The 18,368-nt window shown below is 34.5% G+C and overlaps 9 protein-coding genes across 9 annotated transcripts; 3 read left to right on the forward strand and 6 right to left on the reverse strand.

Moving 5' to 3' along the window:
* Positions 1-73: 73 nt before the first annotated feature.
* RO3G_06382 (uncharacterized protein) lies at positions 74-616 on the reverse strand (the record flags this gene model as incomplete). The annotated part of the gene is made up of 4 exons (XM_067660972.1): positions 74-93; positions 144-281; positions 340-567; positions 613-616. 4 exons carry the CDS (start codon positions 614-616, stop codon positions 74-76), a joined length of 390 nt encoding a protein of 129 aa, XP_067517073.1.
* Positions 617-1,072: 456 nt separating this feature from the next.
* Positions 1,073-1,547, forward strand: RO3G_06383 (uncharacterized protein; the record flags this gene model as incomplete). The annotated part of the gene is made up of 2 exons (XM_067660973.1): positions 1,073-1,476; positions 1,538-1,547. The coding sequence occupies 2 exons, from the start codon at positions 1,073-1,075 to the stop codon at positions 1,545-1,547; spliced, it is 414 nt and encodes a 137-aa protein (XP_067517074.1).
* Positions 1,548-1,635: 88 nt separating this feature from the next.
* RO3G_06384 (uncharacterized protein) lies at positions 1,636-4,302 on the reverse strand (the record flags this gene model as incomplete). The annotated part of the gene is made up of 4 exons (XM_067660974.1): positions 1,636-2,898; positions 3,083-3,281; positions 3,337-4,231; positions 4,278-4,302. 4 exons carry the CDS (start codon positions 4,300-4,302, stop codon positions 1,636-1,638), a joined length of 2,382 nt encoding a protein of 793 aa, XP_067517075.1.
* Positions 4,303-5,367: 1,065 nt separating this feature from the next.
* RO3G_06385 (60S ribosomal protein L10-A) lies at positions 5,368-6,018 on the forward strand (the record flags this gene model as incomplete). The annotated part of the gene is made up of 1 exon (XM_067660975.1): positions 5,368-6,018. One exon carries the CDS (start codon positions 5,368-5,370, stop codon positions 6,016-6,018), a length of 651 nt encoding a protein of 216 aa, XP_067517076.1.
* Positions 6,019-8,565: 2,547 nt separating this feature from the next.
* RO3G_06386 (uncharacterized protein) lies at positions 8,566-8,847 on the reverse strand (the record flags this gene model as incomplete). Its single annotated transcript, XM_067660976.1, has 2 exons — positions 8,566-8,678; positions 8,775-8,847. 2 exons carry the CDS (start codon positions 8,845-8,847, stop codon positions 8,566-8,568), a joined length of 186 nt encoding a protein of 61 aa, XP_067517077.1.
* Positions 8,848-10,240: 1,393 nt separating this feature from the next.
* RO3G_06387 (uncharacterized protein) lies at positions 10,241-11,314 on the forward strand (the record flags this gene model as incomplete). The annotated part of the gene is made up of 1 exon (XM_067660977.1): positions 10,241-11,314. One exon carries the CDS (start codon positions 10,241-10,243, stop codon positions 11,312-11,314), a length of 1,074 nt encoding a protein of 357 aa, XP_067517078.1.
* Positions 11,315-11,587: 273 nt separating this feature from the next.
* On the reverse strand, positions 11,588-12,390 carry RO3G_06388 (uncharacterized protein; the record flags this gene model as incomplete). Its single annotated transcript, XM_067660978.1, has 5 exons — positions 11,588-11,777; positions 11,848-11,954; positions 12,041-12,060; positions 12,127-12,182; positions 12,233-12,390. The coding sequence occupies 5 exons, from the start codon at positions 12,388-12,390 to the stop codon at positions 11,588-11,590; spliced, it is 531 nt and encodes a 176-aa protein (XP_067517079.1).
* Positions 12,391-14,563: 2,173 nt separating this feature from the next.
* RO3G_06389 (uncharacterized protein) lies at positions 14,564-15,362 on the reverse strand (the record flags this gene model as incomplete). Its single annotated transcript, XM_067660979.1, has 4 exons — positions 14,564-14,844; positions 14,908-14,934; positions 15,046-15,156; positions 15,215-15,362. 4 exons carry the CDS (start codon positions 15,360-15,362, stop codon positions 14,564-14,566), a joined length of 567 nt encoding a protein of 188 aa, XP_067517080.1.
* A 2,247-nt stretch (positions 15,363-17,609) lies between these two features.
* RO3G_06390 (60S ribosomal protein L15) lies at positions 17,610-18,280 on the reverse strand (the record flags this gene model as incomplete). The annotated part of the gene is made up of 2 exons (XM_067660980.1): positions 17,610-18,132; positions 18,189-18,280. 2 exons carry the CDS (start codon positions 18,278-18,280, stop codon positions 17,610-17,612), a joined length of 615 nt encoding a protein of 204 aa, XP_067517081.1.
* Between the last annotated feature and the right edge of the window lie 88 nt (positions 18,281-18,368).

Genomic DNA, 18,368 nt, shown 5'->3' on the forward strand with positions numbered 1-18,368 from the left:
AAGCAAATGAAACGAATTGCAAGGGAGGGTGGAGGAGAGTATTTATTATTTAGCCAATAAACATGCTTATTCTTTATTTAGGAATTTCTTCCTCTACAACAAATTATAAGTGTTTGTACGTGATTTAAATAATATCAACTTACCTGACAAGATGCCTTGTTCAACCAACTTTGAAGGTTCTGGTCTTTCATGAAGTTTATGTTCAAGGTTATCATGTAATATGCTTCTTTCAAGCTCAAATTTATTCTTTTGAAGAGCAGGTGCAACTTCAGTAGGGTCACCTTTATAGAGTATTTACATGTGTACACATAAATGAATAATAAATAGTCATTTTATTACCTTTCAAAATGTTGTGCTCAACAAGTTCTTCAGGTGTAGGACGATGATCGATCTTGTGTCTAAGAGTGTCTTCAATCTTGCGTCTTTCCAACTCCTCTCTTTGTTGTTGAATAGCAGGTGCCACCTTGGGATCTTTAATAATATTTCTATCAACCAAGTCTTGCACATCGGGTCTTTGAGCTAACTGGGCTTCAAGTACTTTAGCAGGGTTCTCAGGTACAGCTACATCTGTCCATGTTAGTCATAAAAATTGACTCTCTCGTCAAGACTTACTCATTTTGTTGAATAAAGAAAAGAAAAAAAAAAAAAAAAAAAAAAAAGGAAAAAAAAGGGTGAAAAATGAAAGTCGTGTTTATTTATGCACTGAATCATGTGTTCATTGATTTTTTTTTTTTTTTTTTTTTTCATTCAACTTGGGTTTCACAACTTTACTATTTTCGACATCAACCCACATTTTAGTTAATTCAAGACAATTGAGTTCTTATCTACTGCATAGTAACAAACTGTCTTTTATGAAGAAAATAAAATCAGTAAAACAATAAGCCTTTTTTTTTTTTTTTTTTTTTTTTTTTTTTCATGCACATTCATGCTCTATTTATATGCTTGTGTGCATTTACCCTTTTTAATATAAAGTAACTTTGATCGGACTGTGAAATTTATGTGACTCCTTTTTCTTCCATCCTTCCCCCCCTTTCATTTTTTTTTTTTTTAATTTTTTAATACTTGCTTCACCATGTCAGCACTTCGATTGTTTAACTTTCCTAAAGCAGCCTTGAAACCTATGCAATGGGTTAGACAATTATCAACAAATAATGTTCTTAAACAAAATACACCAACAGAAGAAGCACCTGTTATGCCCTCTGTAGTTGGTTCTAGCTTACTTCAAGCCAAAGAGCTTTCTACCTCTCTCGACCCTTATGTTGGTCGATCTATTGGCAATGTACAAAACCCTAATGTTGCCTATCGTCGCTTGGGAAGTATCTTGGCACAAAATAAAGTACGTAAAGAGTTGCGTGCTAATGTTCGTTATGAGAAGCCCAACGTGGCAAGAAGAAGAAAGAACATTGAACGTAATAGAAAGTTATTTGGTGCAATGATTAGTAAAAAGGTTGCTCTTATCATGCAAATGAAACAAAGGTATATAAAATGAAAGATGATAACAAGTAACTTTTTAATCTAATTATGTTTAATCATATAGAGGAATGTAATGTTATTAATGTGTGTGTATATTTATATAATAAAGAGTACTATTTTCTATATGTTTGTAATTTGGCTATACTTTTAAGTGTCTGTATCTTAATATCCTAATCCAAGATTAACAGGACTATTGATTCCTTCCATACGACACAGTTCACGAACAATAAAATGCCAAGCATCCATTTCAAGTCCCACACGACGTCCAAACTCCCATAGATTCTTTTGCTTGTATTCGTACGTTTTATCATCAATACTTTTCAATATCTCGTCTAATCGATGTACTTCATCTCGTCTTATTCGTACAATAAACTTGTCCCAATCAACATCAAATTCAAAGGGCTCAATGATGCCATCTGCAATCACAACAGGTACCACGCCAAAGGCCATAAATTCCCAAATTCGAGTAGTATCCAATGTCCACCCCATGGGACTGAGCCCATATTTAGCTCTACTCAGTTTCTCTAAGTATTCCTCGTCAGCCACAGACTGACCAATTTCATAGCCAGGATAGTGAGCAAAGTGATTGAAAAAGAGGGATCGAATTCCATTAGAGTATTCATCTGTTGGCTGAACATCAGGACAACATCCTTGAAAGAGAGCAAAGATATCGCGCTTGCCTGACTTGGGTTGCCCTTGTGCATTCAGATAGTCAAGAGGGTTGGCACGAAGGTGATGGATCATGCGAGTGGCAGAAGGAATCACGATATCGCGGTGGTAACGGTGTCGAGACATCCACTTGTTTCGCTTATCCCCTACAGTCTTGAGGAAAATAGCTGATTGAAAACGGGGATTGCTTTGGTAGTAGGTGAACGTCTTGTCCATTGGATGAATCATGATGTGATTTCTACCACCTGTCTTGTTCCAATAGGGATACTCTTGAATGACCATGTCCATCAAAGGATCAACATATTTTGCATCTACTTCACAACGTTCATCCCAATTCCATTTGTTTTCGTACCAGCAATTATAAAGATAGCAGCTACCAAAAAATGGAATAAAAAAGAAATCAGCTTCTTCTGGATTTTCAGTAACGTAGTGTTCATAGATGGGACTGGTTGGATCCGTCAGTTGATTGTGCAAGATGATTTCTGAGTTATAGTTTGATTCGTGGCATTTTTCTTTTTGAATTTGCTCAGGTACTTGAATGCTTTCGGGTGCTTTATAAACATATATCTTGGGTTTGCATACAGCTTGCTCTATAGGTGTTGGCCAATAGGAAGGTAAATCTCGGATTGGTAGTGGTGGTGCAGGTGTAGCAGGTGTGTGTCGTTTGTTGAGTATAAAGCATGTAATTATAAAAACAACAAAGCTGGTTAGTAAGAGGATATACCTCTTATTTAACCTTAGAATTGTACTCATAGACTGATTCAAAAAAAAAAAAAAAAAGATAGATAAAAAGAAGTAACACAATAAAAATTTAGAAGCGAGCGGGAAAACAAATCGTACTTTATTATTAGAGTAACGCATTGCCAATAGGGGATACAGAAAACAGATTTTTTTCTTCGCAATCGTACACTGTCCTTCCCCTAAGGATAGTCTTGCTCACTTTACCATAGAAAGTCTTTCCAATATATGGAGAAAGCTTATTTTTGAAATGAATATCATTCATATTTACTTCAAAGTAAGCATCTGGTCTCCAAATAACCAAATCGCCATCATGGCCTACACTAATTTCACCTTTCTTATCATCCATTCTTATTCTTTTTGCAGGAGAATGACTAAGCCAGTTGACTATCTTTTGAAGCCTAAATAAAAAGTGTGAGACTAACGAGAATATGATCAGTACAAGTTCCTATTTACGTAACACCACGCTTGCGTCCCTCTGTCCATAACACTGGTAGACCAAATTGAACACTAGCAATTCCTCCCCAAGCTGTACCAAAGTCTCCTGTATCCTGATTCTTGAGCTGGGCTGTACAAGGTGAATGATCGCTTACAACATAATCAATTGTGCCGTCGAGTAAAGCTTCCCAAAGCAATTCACGATTAGCAGCCTCACGAATAGGTGGACTACATTTGTAGTGTGTCGCACCGTCTTCAATTGTTTCTGATGTAAAGTTAAGATAATGATAACATGTCTCTACCGTTAGAGGAAGGCCTGAAGCTTTTGCAGCACGGATAGCAGGCAGGGCCGAGGCAGCAGAAAGGTGAACAATATGTGTGTTCACTGGTCGCCCTTGGTCAGCGTATTCTTTTGTCACACGAATAATCATATCAATCGCATTTGTCTCAAGCGACTGTGGCCTAGAATGCAGATAGCTTGCATAGGTGTGATTAATAGGATTTGCATGATCATGGGCACAGCCCTCCATCTCAGCATGAAAAAGCAAAACACTTGAAGTATTAGCCAGCTTGTCCATCGCAGCTCTCACTTGCTCTTCATTCACACAAGGAAACTCATCTACGCCACTTTCAATCAAGAAACACTTGAACCCCCGAACACCTTCTTTAATCAGTCCTGGTAATTGATTGGCATTACCTGGGATCACACCTCCCCAAAATCCTACATCAACATGACACTGGTTCTTGGCTGCAGTGAGCTTTGTGTGGAGATTGTCGATAGTTGTTGTAGGTGGAATGGCATTCAGTGGCATATCTACTACCGTAGTAATGCCTCCTGCTGCTGCTGCTTTTGTACCTGTTTCAAATCCTTCCCATTCGGTTCTTCCTGGCTCGTTTAAATGGACTTTTTTTCCTATAAATAATCCAGTTTTTTTTACATTTGGTTCCTTTTTTCTTACCATGTGCGTCTACTAGGCCTGGCATTAATACTTGATCTTCCTCTAGTTGAATAATTTCTACTTGACTTTCTTGTACTTCACATGTTTTATGCCCTAAAGCAACCTCGACTATTTTACCAGTTTCTCTATCTATCAGTACCTCCGCCGGGCCCTTGTCATGCTTAAATGAGAGAATAGCGTTTTGTGCTTTGACAAGTAAGTAACGTGAACTGTTGCTCATTAGTACTGTTTAAATAATACAAAAGGGGAAAAAAAGGTCGGATTCTGATAACGAGCAGGAGAGAAAAATAAATGCAAAAGTAAAATTATACCCTATATATTTAAGAATTCTATTTGCTTTGATAACAAAATATACCCTTATTGCTAGCTAGCAATGATTGGATAGACACCTTTATTTTATCACCCGCTTATAAAATCTTGCATATTTGTAGACAAAAATAATATGCGTTTTCACACTGAAGCTATAAAGCTTTTATTTCTATTGTTTTTTTTTTTTTAAAAAAAAAAAAAAAAAAAGAATAAAAAAGGAAAACATTGTAATATAAAAATGGCTATAGAGCGATGAAAAGCGGAAAAATGATACAATTCAACTTGTAAATATTAATATATAACCGAATGCTCTATTTTAAATCTAGTAATGACTCATATAAACTCTTTTGCGGAACATAATCTAAAAACTTCAAGGTTCTCTTGCTCGTACAAGATTTCATGATGCTTTGGTTTATGCAACCTAACCAAGCTGGCAAAAAACAAGTTGTCCGGACCGGAGTAATTATGTTGATTTAAAAGGCAGCTATACTCATACATATTGAGAGTATGAGTGAGCCATTGGTGGAGGTGCAGGAGAGGATAAACATGAAGATGATAGTTGGAACCAGGAACTTCCTCTTTTTTTTGTACTTTGTACTTGGTGAGTATTTGTGAACATTGGTGATGAATGAATAGATGGATTAAAGGAGGGGGAGACAAAAAGATGATAAATCTCTTTTGCTGTAAAAAATAAAAAAAAAATAAAAAAAGTGGATGGTTTAGTAATGTGTCAGAATGATGTTAAACTAACCAATTACTTTATTAATGTAGGAATTCAACCATGGGTCGTCGTCCCGCTCGTTGCTACCGTTACTGTAAGAACAAGCCTTATCCCAAGTCTAGATACTGTCGTGGTGTCCCCGATGCCAAGTTAAGAATTTACGATTTGGGTCGTAAGAAGGCATCTGTCGACGATTTCCCTCTCTGTATTCACTTGGTTTCTAACGAGTACGAACAACTTTCTGCCGAAGCTCTTGAAGCTGGTCGTATCTGTGCCAACAAGTACATGGCCAAGACCTCCGGTAAGGATTCCTTCCACATGCGTATCCGTGTCCACCCCTACCACGTCACTCGTATCAACAAGATGTTGTCTTGTGCTGGTGCCGATAGATTGCAAACTGGTATGCGTGGTGCTTTCGGTAAGCCTAACGGTTTGGTCGCTCGTGTTAACATTGGTCAAATCATTTTCTCTGTTCGTTCCAAGGACTCCAACAAGGCTGTTGTTATTGAAGCCTTGAGACGTTGTAAGTACAAGTTCCCTGGTCAACAAAAGATCATTATCTCCAAGAAGTGGGGTTTCACTCCTTTGGACCGTGCTGACTACGTTGAAGCTCGTTCCAAGGGCCTTGTTAAGCCTGATGGTTGTTATGTCAAGTTTGTCCCTCAAAAGGGTAGTCTTGCCAACTACTTCAAGGAAGCTGTTAAGGCTTAAACACCTTTTTGTTTATGCTAACACAAAAATAAAGCATCAACAATTGATATCTTGTTTTTAATGCATTTAAAGACTTTGAACTAGTTTGGGATGAATATCAAAAATGAGAGAAAGGGAAAAGTGATGATTGATTAAAAGATGACAACGTCCAGTGCATAAGTTTTGGACAGTTTAAGAGTCATGAGCCTGTTCATAGTTGTGTATTTTTTTACTAGAAATTTATTAATGATTACCTTTGGAAGGTTTCTTCAACATTTTGCCTCCTTTGGAGCGATATTGTGCTAAAACTTGCAATTTATTACCGATATGTGTACCTTTAGGACTTTGCAGTTAATAATAGTTCCAATAGAGTCGATATGCTAGTTAAACCAAATGACAACAGCGTATATAATTAAAGCACCTTATGCTACCGCTATGCCTAAGAATGTTACCAAAAATGCTCATATGGGGACATTTTAACCTTTTTGGATAAACTGAAATTTAAAGCTTTTCAATGGATAATAGAATAGGGTGTGTTTAATGTCTATAGACTTTGCTAATTTAATTATCAGATCAAGCAGTCAATTGAAGAAAAATCTTCAATCAAGAAGGCTACCATTGAAATTTTCACTCTTACAAAGTTTTCATTTATGATTCTAAATAGTTAATAACAGACAGCAGTCTACTCCAAAAGTATGAGTATAGATCAAAGTCTATGCAAAAATTCAAATAAATACCGAGTGTGCCTTTTTTTATCATTAAATTGTTAAATCAAACAAAATAATAATAGAGTAAACGATTTCAAAAAATTAGTTCTCCAATAAATTAGAAGCGTTAGCTGGATACAAATAGTATGAATGAAGACTTTTGCGAATTCTTAATAATATCATCGCAATGGGCTGTTTTGTCGGTGTAGTAACAGATCTCAACACAAATAAAGTCTTTTATTATATTTCATATTTCATGGCATTTATTTCATTATAATCGACAAAAAAACCAACAAATTGCCAATTATTTTGATATTTCCATTGTATAAGCAACAGCAAAAGTTAATGCTGTTTTTTTTTATATATTTATTCATCGTTTTTTGATATAAAAGTTTTTCCACTTTCTGTAATGTAGTTCATCTTTGCTTCTTTTTTTTTTTGGACTTTATTTCATGTACATTTGTTCAGTTATTATATACATTATAGCAAACGATAGTGATATTTTCCTGTGACCCAAAACACATTTTTAATTTGCAATACTCAAGTACTTAGTGCTTAAATATTACTAGAGGAGTAGTAAAAATCTTTTAGTTTTATGATACAAAGTGAGTTTTTATTTTCGTCTCCACAAACATTTTTTTTTTAATGAAAGAATGATTACAACTTTTAATGCTTTCAAAATCCATACTAACTGCGATATTGGGGTACTTTGTAATCATTAAAAGTAGAATAAAAGATAAAGAAAAACTCGATAGTTGGTCAATCTCTTGTCTCTCTTTATTGAGTGAGGACAGAAGAGCTCCATTGAATACAAGCAACATTTCTTTTTATAAAATTACAACTAAAAAATTGAAGTTGCACAGGTTAAAATACTAAAACTGTTTGTGTATAGTAATGGCTTATTATATGCTATATGGATATAGCTGTAAATTATGCATGGAAATCTTGAGTAATTTCTACAACATTCAGATATATATAACGAAAAAAAAAAAAATGCAATACTAGTTGAGAAAATAAAAGAACGTAATTGGTCAAATGGGTGTCTAAAATTCAAAGGTGCTTCAGATAGGTGTGGTGACAGACGGAAGACGGATGAAAAACATATAAAAGATATATAGATTTTTTAAAATATTAGATACAATGTCATTAAGTATCAGCAAACGAAACAATCTAAAAAAAATGATGCCATGAAAAAACACTGACAAAATTTTTAAAGGACCGTTAGGAGTGAATGTGCTTCTTTGAAGGATGTCCAGCTATCTAAATAAATGTCTCAAATCCTTTTGTAATTTATTTTGAAACAATTTATTTGGTTCGGTAAAATAAAAAGATCTCTGTTGGCCAGTCATAATTCCGAATGGTAAATTATTTGGAAAGTTCTGAACTTACTACTCACCCGCAAGTTGCATTCTTTTCATTCTGCCTCTTGTTCGTTCCATCATTATCCTGCTGCATATTTGATCCTCTTTGAATTCGAAGATCTACATAATCAAATTGCCTTCATCCCATGCACTTTCCGCTGGAAAACGGCTGCCTCAGAACTCAAACTAATGTCGATGGCACTTTTCCCGCCTTACATATATCTTTTCTTTTTTATCTTTGATTTCGACCGGCCCAGTCGATCAAAAGGAGTGTGAGGAAATCAAAAAAACACTCTTTGGTGTGTATTGAAGACTCTGCGTGCTCATTAGAGACTTTTATAATAAATAAAAGAATTTTAATTGTATATCGTTATATCGTTAAACTGTGTTTGTATATGGTTTAACTCAGGAGAATGTAGAGGAAGATATATATATATATATATATATATATATATGTTCTTTTTTCTCATTCATTTGGTTCATTGTTTTATCAACAAAATTCATATAATAGTCTGTATAGCCTTATCTATTATCTTTGGGTTTAATTGTCTCTCCTCTTTGAGCTCCATATGATTTGGTTCTTTTGGATTTTGAGGAATTCTAACATATAAATCTACAATGTCCTAATGTAGAAGTCACTCTAAGAAGAACATGCATTTCAGATCTCATTGAAAGAATAGCAAACATAGTTGAGGAATCACACACTAACCAAGAACACGCAATCCTACATTAATATCAAAGCCTGATTCATCAATAAAAACACTACTACTAAGGTGATCCATATTGGTGTTAATCCGTGCCTGTCATAAATTCACTTTTTATCATTCCTTGCTGCAGGATAACAAGTTATTCTATGAATTGAAAAATTATGTTCTGTTTTAATGAAATCTCCAACTGAGCATTCTTTAAAATAAAACTCACCAATATCCTTAATGTCCCGCTTTATTTAAATAGTAGAGGAAAAGGCATTGTTAAATTATTAGAAATCTAATGTCGCACAGGGGTTTTCTAAAATTCGCTGTTGATGCTTACCAAATCGCAATTTGGCATTGCCAACACTGTCACTGTCAAGTTGAAACAATCAAAAACTCAGAAATAATTTTTTTATTTTGATTTATTGCTTCACGCTAAATGTTAACAATCAACTAATAAATGAGTTCAAAGTACAAGATAGATGGAAAAGGCAATTGGAGAATGACAATGGTAAGAATAAAGAAGTGGCTCTCTTAACTAGGAATAAGCGATATTAACACAGCAGTACTGTACACTTGGCTTCAAAAATTGATTTTTAAATCAAGCAGATTAAGTTAATTCTTGTAATTTTAAAGGCGCCTGAAAAAAACTCAATACAATAAAAGTAATTTGATTTAGTAATGCGCCACTTTAACATCATAAAGTAGTGCATTTCCATTTAAATAAATCTATTTATTGATTTATTTTATGAATGAGAACATTGTGTTTAAGCATAGCAAATGAAGTTAGTATCAAATGTTATTTAGGTAAGCCTTTCTCTCTCTCTCTCTCTTTTTTTTTTTTTTTTTTTTTTTTTTTTTTTTTTTTTTTTTTTGCGTGCCCGTTTTTTGTCTAATATAAATTTAAATTAGACACAGGGACAATTACATCATGACGGCCGCTGTTCAGAATATGAATGATTGAGCACAGAGGAAGTCTACTATAAACACAATCCAGAAATGTGGGAGGGTAAAATTTGTACTATAAAGTAGTAAAGAACTATAATCTTTTCCAAAAAAAAAATATATATCAATTTAAAGAATTTTTTAATATAGAATAAAGAAGAGCATATATTTCAGATGAACTGCTTTGTACCCTTAAGCTTAACTTGGTAATAGTAATAGCTTACAGAATACAATAAATCTTCCTTCTGACTTTCGTTTGCTTCTAAACTACAGAAATGCAATTTGTCAAGCTTATGAATATACAATTATTCTAAGCCATTTTCTAACTAGCTGCTATAAATACAATCACTAGGCCTCTTTAGTAGTAACTAAAAAATTACAGTAACACATTAGCCACTATTCTATTGTGTGAGTCTCGACTTAAACACAGGTTATTTATTTTTAAAAAAGAAAGGCTCTACACACGGCATTTTATAAAGACCTCAACTCCGAATATCACCTGTGTATCATTCACATTTTTTTTTTTTCTTTTTTTATTATGGATTCAGCTGAAAGGTGGAGAGCCAAAAAGACCTCTATTACTCAACGCAATGTAGATAAAGAGCTTCAACGAATTAAGAATCTAGCTGTTGTGTCTGTTCTCAACAAAGCCTTTGAGGACCCTCCTGCAGAAACCCGACCAAGGGCAGCATCACAAGAACGCAGACTGTCGAGCTTTAGTCAAACAGAACAGAGTGATTTCCAGAGCAAATGTGAACATTCCCTCAAGGATCTTGAGATAGCCCGAGAGCAAAATGACCAACAGAGAGAGCTACTCCGCCTGCAAGATACACTTATTCAGCACTTGACACAGCAAATTGAATACCTTTTACAAGAAAATATGGCCTTATCTTCTAGTCAGCCTCAACAGGAAATAGCATCTATCCGAGAAGCCCTAAACGACTTAGATTCTCGTCATAATGAATATGAAACAATGATGCGCTCTGTCAATGATGCACTGATGCAGTCTGATGTTCAAATGGATGCGGTCGAGCAAGAGGCAAGACAGTTGAGGCTTGACTATGACTCTCAATCACATTCGATGGATGTCAAGGTAGAAACGCTGACGAAACAGTTAAAAGAAAAAGAAGAATTTGTGAGCCGTCTTTGTAACCAAAGTGAGCAAAATAGTATGCTATCGAGATCAAGCACAATGTCCGAAGACGATAACTCAAGGCGCTCATCCAGGCAAAGAAGGTCTTATATTGCTCGCTGGAAGGGTTCTAGTTTACCCCCCGCTTCCCCACCACCCTCAACGCCTTTACCACCCATACCTTCTGACCGACGTCGGTCTTCTACCCGTTTACCAATCATTGCTCAAAAACATATGTCTGTTGATGCAGTTGGTGGCCCACATTCTTTTTCTAGCCTTTCTGAACAAGATGTCTATTATAAAGAATTCACAGAACAACTACAAGAAAGATTGTCAATGTCAAAAGAGATAGATGATCTTAGTGTATGGAGACCGAGTGATTATGATGAGATACAGCGAAAAATAGAGTCTGAGGATTGGCTGGAAGAGCAGCAAAAGAATGCCTTCTGGAAAGGCATGAAAAAGAAATTGAAAGTATAATTGTTGTATATTCTTAAATAAAATATGTATATTATCATTAATCGACACATAATGAGATTTAAAAAAAAATTGCACAAGCTATTGTTTTTGCAGTAAACAAGATTTCATCCCTGTCTATTTGTTATCTTTTTTTTTTTTGGATCTTTGTAAATGATTTACAGGCACACACGCACATATATGCATACATAAAGCATTCACTTTTTTTTAAAAAAAAGTATTTATATAGTTATTAAAAAAGGACTAAAGTAAAAAAAAAAAAGAGAAAGAATTATATTAAAAAAGCATATAAATAACAGCGGCGCCTATGAGAGTAATAGCGGTTTTTTCAATGTCTACAGCAGAAGAGCCAGAAGCTGCTTTTGTAGGGGTTGCAGATGCAGTTGAAGCGGAAGCGATAGCACTGCTACTGGCAACAATATTTGTAGACGTAGGAAGAATCGAGCTAGACCATGGAGTAACAGAGCTATAGAACAATAAAAGTTTGTTAAACCTTGTTTTTTGGGAGTATTTTAATTATCCAATTTTTTTCTTACACATTGGCACCAGGCATAGAGCAAATTGTTTGAACAACACCTTCTTGTGTAGCCAAGCCAGTATCATTAGGACAATTATTCCAACAAGATAATTTTTGTCTGTTGGTCTACATATAAAATAAAGGGAAAAAAAAAAGACGAATGATTAAAAGAGGCAAAAAGCAGGGAGTGAGCATAAATATATATTCCTTACAGTACACAAACAAGCATAATCTATATGTAAAACAAACGAAAAATTAGTAATCTGTCAATTGATGAGCATGAATCTTTCTTTCTTACCGTGATCCTGGCATCTTTTTATATAGTCATCTTCATTTTGTAAGCATAAATCAAATCTACATATATTATTAAGTCGCCTCCTTTTTTTAATTGAAAAGAAACTTACACGCTCTTAACAGCACAATCCGATGTTGAAGAACGAGTGGGCGTGGTAGTAGCGGTTGCTGTAGAAGCAATTGCGGAAGGAGCATCAACAACAGTAATGTTTTGTGCAGAGACGACGGCAAATGATGTTGCAACTAAACCGAAAACAGTGAACTTCATTTCTTTATAATTTGTATAAAATAAAATATAAAAAAGAAAGGGGAAGGAGGAAAAAGAAGAGAGGAAAAAAGAGAAGAGCAAAGGTCAGGTTATAATTTTATAGGAAAAGGAGGTGACACAGGTTGAGTGGAAAAGGGGGCAAGAAAGAGACATTCTGATTCTGTAACCAATAAAAACTATGTGTGACAAGATCAATTTTCATGTAAACTATTATGTCTGTTTGCTTGTTTATATTTTTTCTCGAAGAAAATGATTTTAGAAGATAAATTTAATTGCCATGAGCATGTTTATTTATTGTGCATCATTTTATTCAAATCCTACTCTAGCTTGCTTTCTTTTCAACAGAATGGACCAATTGATTTCCATTGTTTGACCCAACAAAACTCTCATAAAATTTTGTGTTCTACAAGTTTGTACTTACTTTGTTCTCTTAAAAGTATTGGTAGTCAACAAAAAAAGTATAAAGGGGAAATGGCTATCATTTTTAGTTGTTGTTTAGTATAAGGGGGTTTGAGACAACTACTGGTTTTTTGGAAGCAGTTCGCTCATTTAAAAATAAATTTTCGCTTAAATTGTTACTCACATTTTAAGAATTAGTTTTCTCAAACAATTGAAGTTTTATTATAACTTATTTCATTCATTAGGATTTTTAACATTAAACAAGAGTGTTGAATAAGACAATAAGATCCAGAGAACAATTTAGTAAACCTTTTTGAATATCATAAAAAAATTTGTTGTTAGCAACTGTCAGCTTGTCGATGACAAGCTTTTCCAAGTTATTCATGTTGTATTCATATATTATCTGTGGTGCAAGTATCGATGCTACCTTTTATTTCCAATACTCTATTATTAATCAATATAGTAATAACGAATGATTAAAATAATTTAGATGGTGTCTTTACAATGGAGATGAGATTGGATCCGTATCCATTGTTTGGTGTATCGCAGTATTTGAATTTAGCTGTATGCCGTATGCTTTCTTTTCCATTGCCTCACCAAATACAGCGATTTCTGTAGATCTAAGGTATTGGCCCGATTAAAAGAGAACAATGATGCATCAAGAGATATTCCTAGTCCAATCCTGACCACTGACGTGTGACTAATATTGGAGCAGTAGGTATTGGGAATATTTAATGTACTTGAACTACTGTGTTTTTCAAATTTTCGGAAAAAATAAATAATTTGGAAAAGACTGTTGACATAATTTGAAGAAAAACGATGAAGTAAGTTGGAAAGGAAGTAGTGAAATTTTGATAATAATTATACCAGAAAGTTAAGATAGCTTGAGATAGAACAAGCAGTAAAAGTAAAAGAGAGACACCAAAAGATATAAATACATAAAGTGAATGTTAGTAAAAGTTTGTTATAAAAATATTACACACAACTTACCAGCTAGGTAAGAGATGAAAACCCTTATAGAGTTTTCAACAATCCTCAAAAGAAGTGGAATTCATGTATTCGGGATATCTTTCATTATTACGTTGTGACATGTATGTAAAAATATACAGTACATTATTGGCGGCCATCACATCATGATTTCATATCATACTACAAGAATTGCACTTGAAGACAGTATGTACTTTTCGTTTTGGTCCAGCTGAAATAGTATTTGTAAAGATTTTGGCTTTATTTTGGTTGCACGTTTGACTGGTAAAAATCTCAGCAACATGAATAAATTCGATTTTCTCTTGTAAACCCTTTGACACCTTGATAATATCATTGGTAATCCTTCTAATAAGACCAGAAAGCTTTTTTTTCCATAGATCTAAAGAAGCATCATCTTAAACAATTGTTCTTTTCTTGTAAGAGATGGCTGACTTCTTATTTTTTGGAGGAAGCTAGGTCTATTTTTGCTTATTGTCATAGTGTCATTTCTTTCTAGTAGTAGAGCCATTACTGTTGTGCTTGACATTATCAAATATTCTTTTGGCAATCTCATGAGCAGATCTTTGTTTTTTTATGCAACTTTTAAAATTAAGTTTGATTAACCTAAGTATATACTCTTGACTTTTGAACTAAACCAAGTTGATTCTTTTAGGTAAAGTCTCGTAAAGCCTATTAAAGTAGTTCTTCTTTATTAGATCTCTTCCCTTCTCCAGCAAAAGTAAGAAAGTTGATAGACCAAATTGTGATTAATAGAAGCGGAAACTTGCTTGTTCTTAAATTGATCAAATTAAAGGTAGTTTGCAAACATATAAGTCAAGCCATCTGGGCTAGTTCTATGTAATACTAGCTTTTGAATTTCCAAAATTAGATTAGCATTCTTGCAAATGTTGTTCAAGTTTGCCTTAATAACCGAAGCTTTTGTAAACCCTTGGTGTACTTCTACCTTGTTCTTGACATGGTAAAGGCACTTGGAACTAGAAAATCTTGCATGATCAGTTCCACTACAAGCAGGACATTTCATTGAATTTGTAGATGATCGTTGAGCTTCTTCTTCAGCAACCTTAAGAGCTACTTGTTTGTTCTACTTCTGGACAGCTTTGGAAGTTTTTTTTTTATCGTTGAATCCTTTACTAACGAATGTAGAAAGAGCAGTAGTATCTGGAGATTGTAAAAATAACATTAGCATACAAGTCTATGTCATTGTTGTCATCTATGATTTACTGTAATTCTAGTATGATTAAATGAGAGAAATAACAAATATGTACAGACCTTGTTCTTCTTTAGGCATCTTAGATGTATGTAGTATTTCTTCCTTACGCTTGTTCCTATTTGATTTGGCTGTCTTTTTACGATTGATGGGAAACCTTCCTTTGCCTAGTACTATTTACATTAATTCATTTATTCATGTAGAGAAAACACAGGCTATTACAAAATATACCTGACTTCTTTCTGAAATTATCAAATGGATTACTAGATGGCACATAATTGAAAAAAGATTTAATGAGAGGTTGAAAGTCACCATCAGAGTTTTCTTGAACATAAATCTTTTCTTGAGTCACTTTAGAGCTTGAAGTTCTGACTGCCATATAAGTATGGTTTAGTCTTATTCTATTGACTGACAACAATTTCACATAACAAGTTTATTTACCTCTAAATTTTTGGTTAATGAATCTTCCTGAGCTGAAAGGTTCAAATTATGCTTCTTTTTTTCACTTCAGTTGTATTTACTACTGTAGGTAGTATTATACTTTAATAAGAAAAGTAAACAAGGTAATTATTTCTGATTAAAATTGATAAAGAAGAAGAATAAGAAAAAGATATTTGGCTATGTTGTCTTTTTAATTCATCACACAAATTTATGAAAAGAGGATAAAAAAAAGATCTTTTAATGACATCAATACTTTGGCTACTCGAATTGTAGAAGCTTGTTATAGATTACTCTAGCGGACTGTCAGAGATAGATAGGATACTGAGATTCATTCCTTGACCGTTATCATTTGCCCCCACCCCTCCGGTTAATGTTTCCGAAATAATTATTACACTTTCTCAATTCACCGATATAATTTTTCTTATTTTAGGATTTTCTTTATATTTATATGGAATTCACTATAATAATAAGCTTTTTCTTCAAACTGTGATCATCAGCGCTGTTTGTTATACGGCATGATATAGTGTCACTATGAGAAGGGTTGCTATCACTAGTTCCAGCATAGACGCCTAGACTTGTTAATTAGCTGTAAACCTCAGTTGTTTGCAAAAGAATTGTCATTTTATCATAAATGATGGTATTGTTGAGCAAATTAGATACATAACTTGAGAGCTGAGGGCATCAACGAAATTGAAGCTCAACAAGGTAATCATTTCATATGTCAATTCTTCGTATGGATTGAGAGTTCAGTAATTTTGTGCACTTTGGCGTTTAAACTGATTATTATGGTACATGTACAAAACTGAATAATTTTAATTATTAGGTTCCTTTGATATTTCCTCGTTCAATTCCGATAGGCGAAACGTACAACCAAATTCGTTGGCGAACGTTGGTGTCGTAAAGAAGAGAGAATTAATAACTTTAGGAACTCGTTATTGTTTTTTGTTACAGCTATTGTTGTTAATGTTTAAGCGTGTGATACATCTGTTTCTTCTTAATGAAATGTTGGCCGTAATGGCTAACATTTGAGCATTTTAGTTGTATAAAACATACTTTTAATATGATCAGTTGAACATCCAGAATTTCCAAATTATGATTATATCCTTCTTTAAATTTTGTGAGTTATCTTTAAATCTTTTTTTCATACCAAAACGAGTCTCAACATGATTTTCTTTATAAACAACAAAGAATTGAAAACAAAAAGCCCTGGCTTTATATTATTAGGTATTAATATAGATTATACTTATGTAATCAGTCCCTTCATCAATATGGTGCGATTCCTTCAGATTTTCCCAAAGACCAGAGGATGTTTGAAAGTAATCTAAATATTCAAGCTATGCATAGCGAATCTATAATTATTATTTTCATCCTGCGATCCCTTCACGTTTATGAATGCTACTGAATTGGTATTTTTATGTCACAAACTGCCTTCTCTTCTTAAGAGGATGATATAATGTTTAAAATACTCCTGTTGAACTTTTGAGGACTAAAAAGATCAGTAGCTCTTACAAACGTAAGAAACATATTTCAATGTAATAACGTCAATCGCCATGTTGAGAACAAAATAAACAATTCAAGAACAACGGAATTAAAAAAAGGGCCAACCGAAAATAAGAGCCAGTTCAGATGTCGTTTGAAAGCAAGGCTCTAAATGGTCTCTATATCATAACAGGAGATTTTTGAGACAGATTCTGTGCGTTGAGAGACCCAGTTGAAGATCCTGAAATCGCCTTTTCGGGAATAGGCATTTCAATGCTTCATTGTGGAAACAAAAGCAAAGAATATAAAATAGAATTGAAGCTAAAAATATTGCTAAAGCACTTGCACCAGACAGTTAGTCAGTCCACCAACGTAGTCCATTTGAAACAAGTACTCTGGAAATTGCAAAGGCACATTCCTAGACAATGCTTTCCTCATTATTGATATATGTCATTCACAAACATCGTTTTTTTATGTCCTTTGTCTATTTATCATCTCTTCTACAGAAAACACACACAAAAGCGTTCTCTTGTTGCCATCACGTCCTAAAAATGAATATATCGGATAAAATAAACGTCTACACTCAATTCTAATTGAACAAACTCCACAAGTAAAATCAAGCTTCAATACAAACCAATACAATCTATATGACAACAATGAATGAGCCAAACAAATAAATGTTTCTGCGACTTTATTAAGCAACAATTTAACGATAGCGGCGGAGAGAAAGAGTGTTGCGGCGCTTCCATGTAGCACGGCGACCAGAACCCTTGGTGTTGTTGAAACGGTGACCCTTTTGGTGACCACGAGACTTCTTGCCGACGGCAGTCAAGCCACGAGCTTCACGACGCTTGTGAACAGGGTTGACGATCCAGTTGATACGGGCATCGTTACGAATGGCCTTGTGAGAGGGGTCGACGAGGATAACTTCAAAGTACTTGTAGGTAGCATCTTGGTTGATCCAGTAGGAGTTCAAGACGCGCAAGTTACGGCACTTACGACCAACACGTTCTTCAGCAGTGGAGCGGAGGGAACGTTGGTACTTGAGTTGGCTGACACCTTCATTAACGGGCTTACCATAGGTGGCACCCTTAGGAACAGGTCTCTTACGGCCACCACGACGAACACGGATACGGTAGATAACGTAACCTTGCTTAGCCTTGTAACCCAAACGACGGGCCTTGTCGGGGCGAGAAGGACGAGAGGCACGGTGAATGACATTCAATTGTCTAAAACACAAGATCATTTAATACAAACATTCAACAAAGAGCTGATCTGCTTTTACCTGTATTCCCAACAACGAACACGAAGCAAGAAGCGAGAGACATCAGATTGCTTCTTTCTGGCAAGCTCTTCCAAATACTTGTAGGCACCCATGGTTAAACTACAGATGGCAAAATTATAAAATTAATATCTGCATTCGTCCTTTCTCTCTCAATCCAATGTTTATTCATCCATCTCTCAA

Source organism: Rhizopus delemar, genomic scaffold (assembly GCF_000149305.1).
Source record: "Rhizopus delemar RA 99-880 supercont3.4 genomic scaffold, whole genome shotgun sequence".
NCBI classification, from domain to species: Eukaryota; Fungi; Mucoromycota; class Mucoromycetes; order Mucorales; family Rhizopodaceae; genus Rhizopus; species Rhizopus delemar.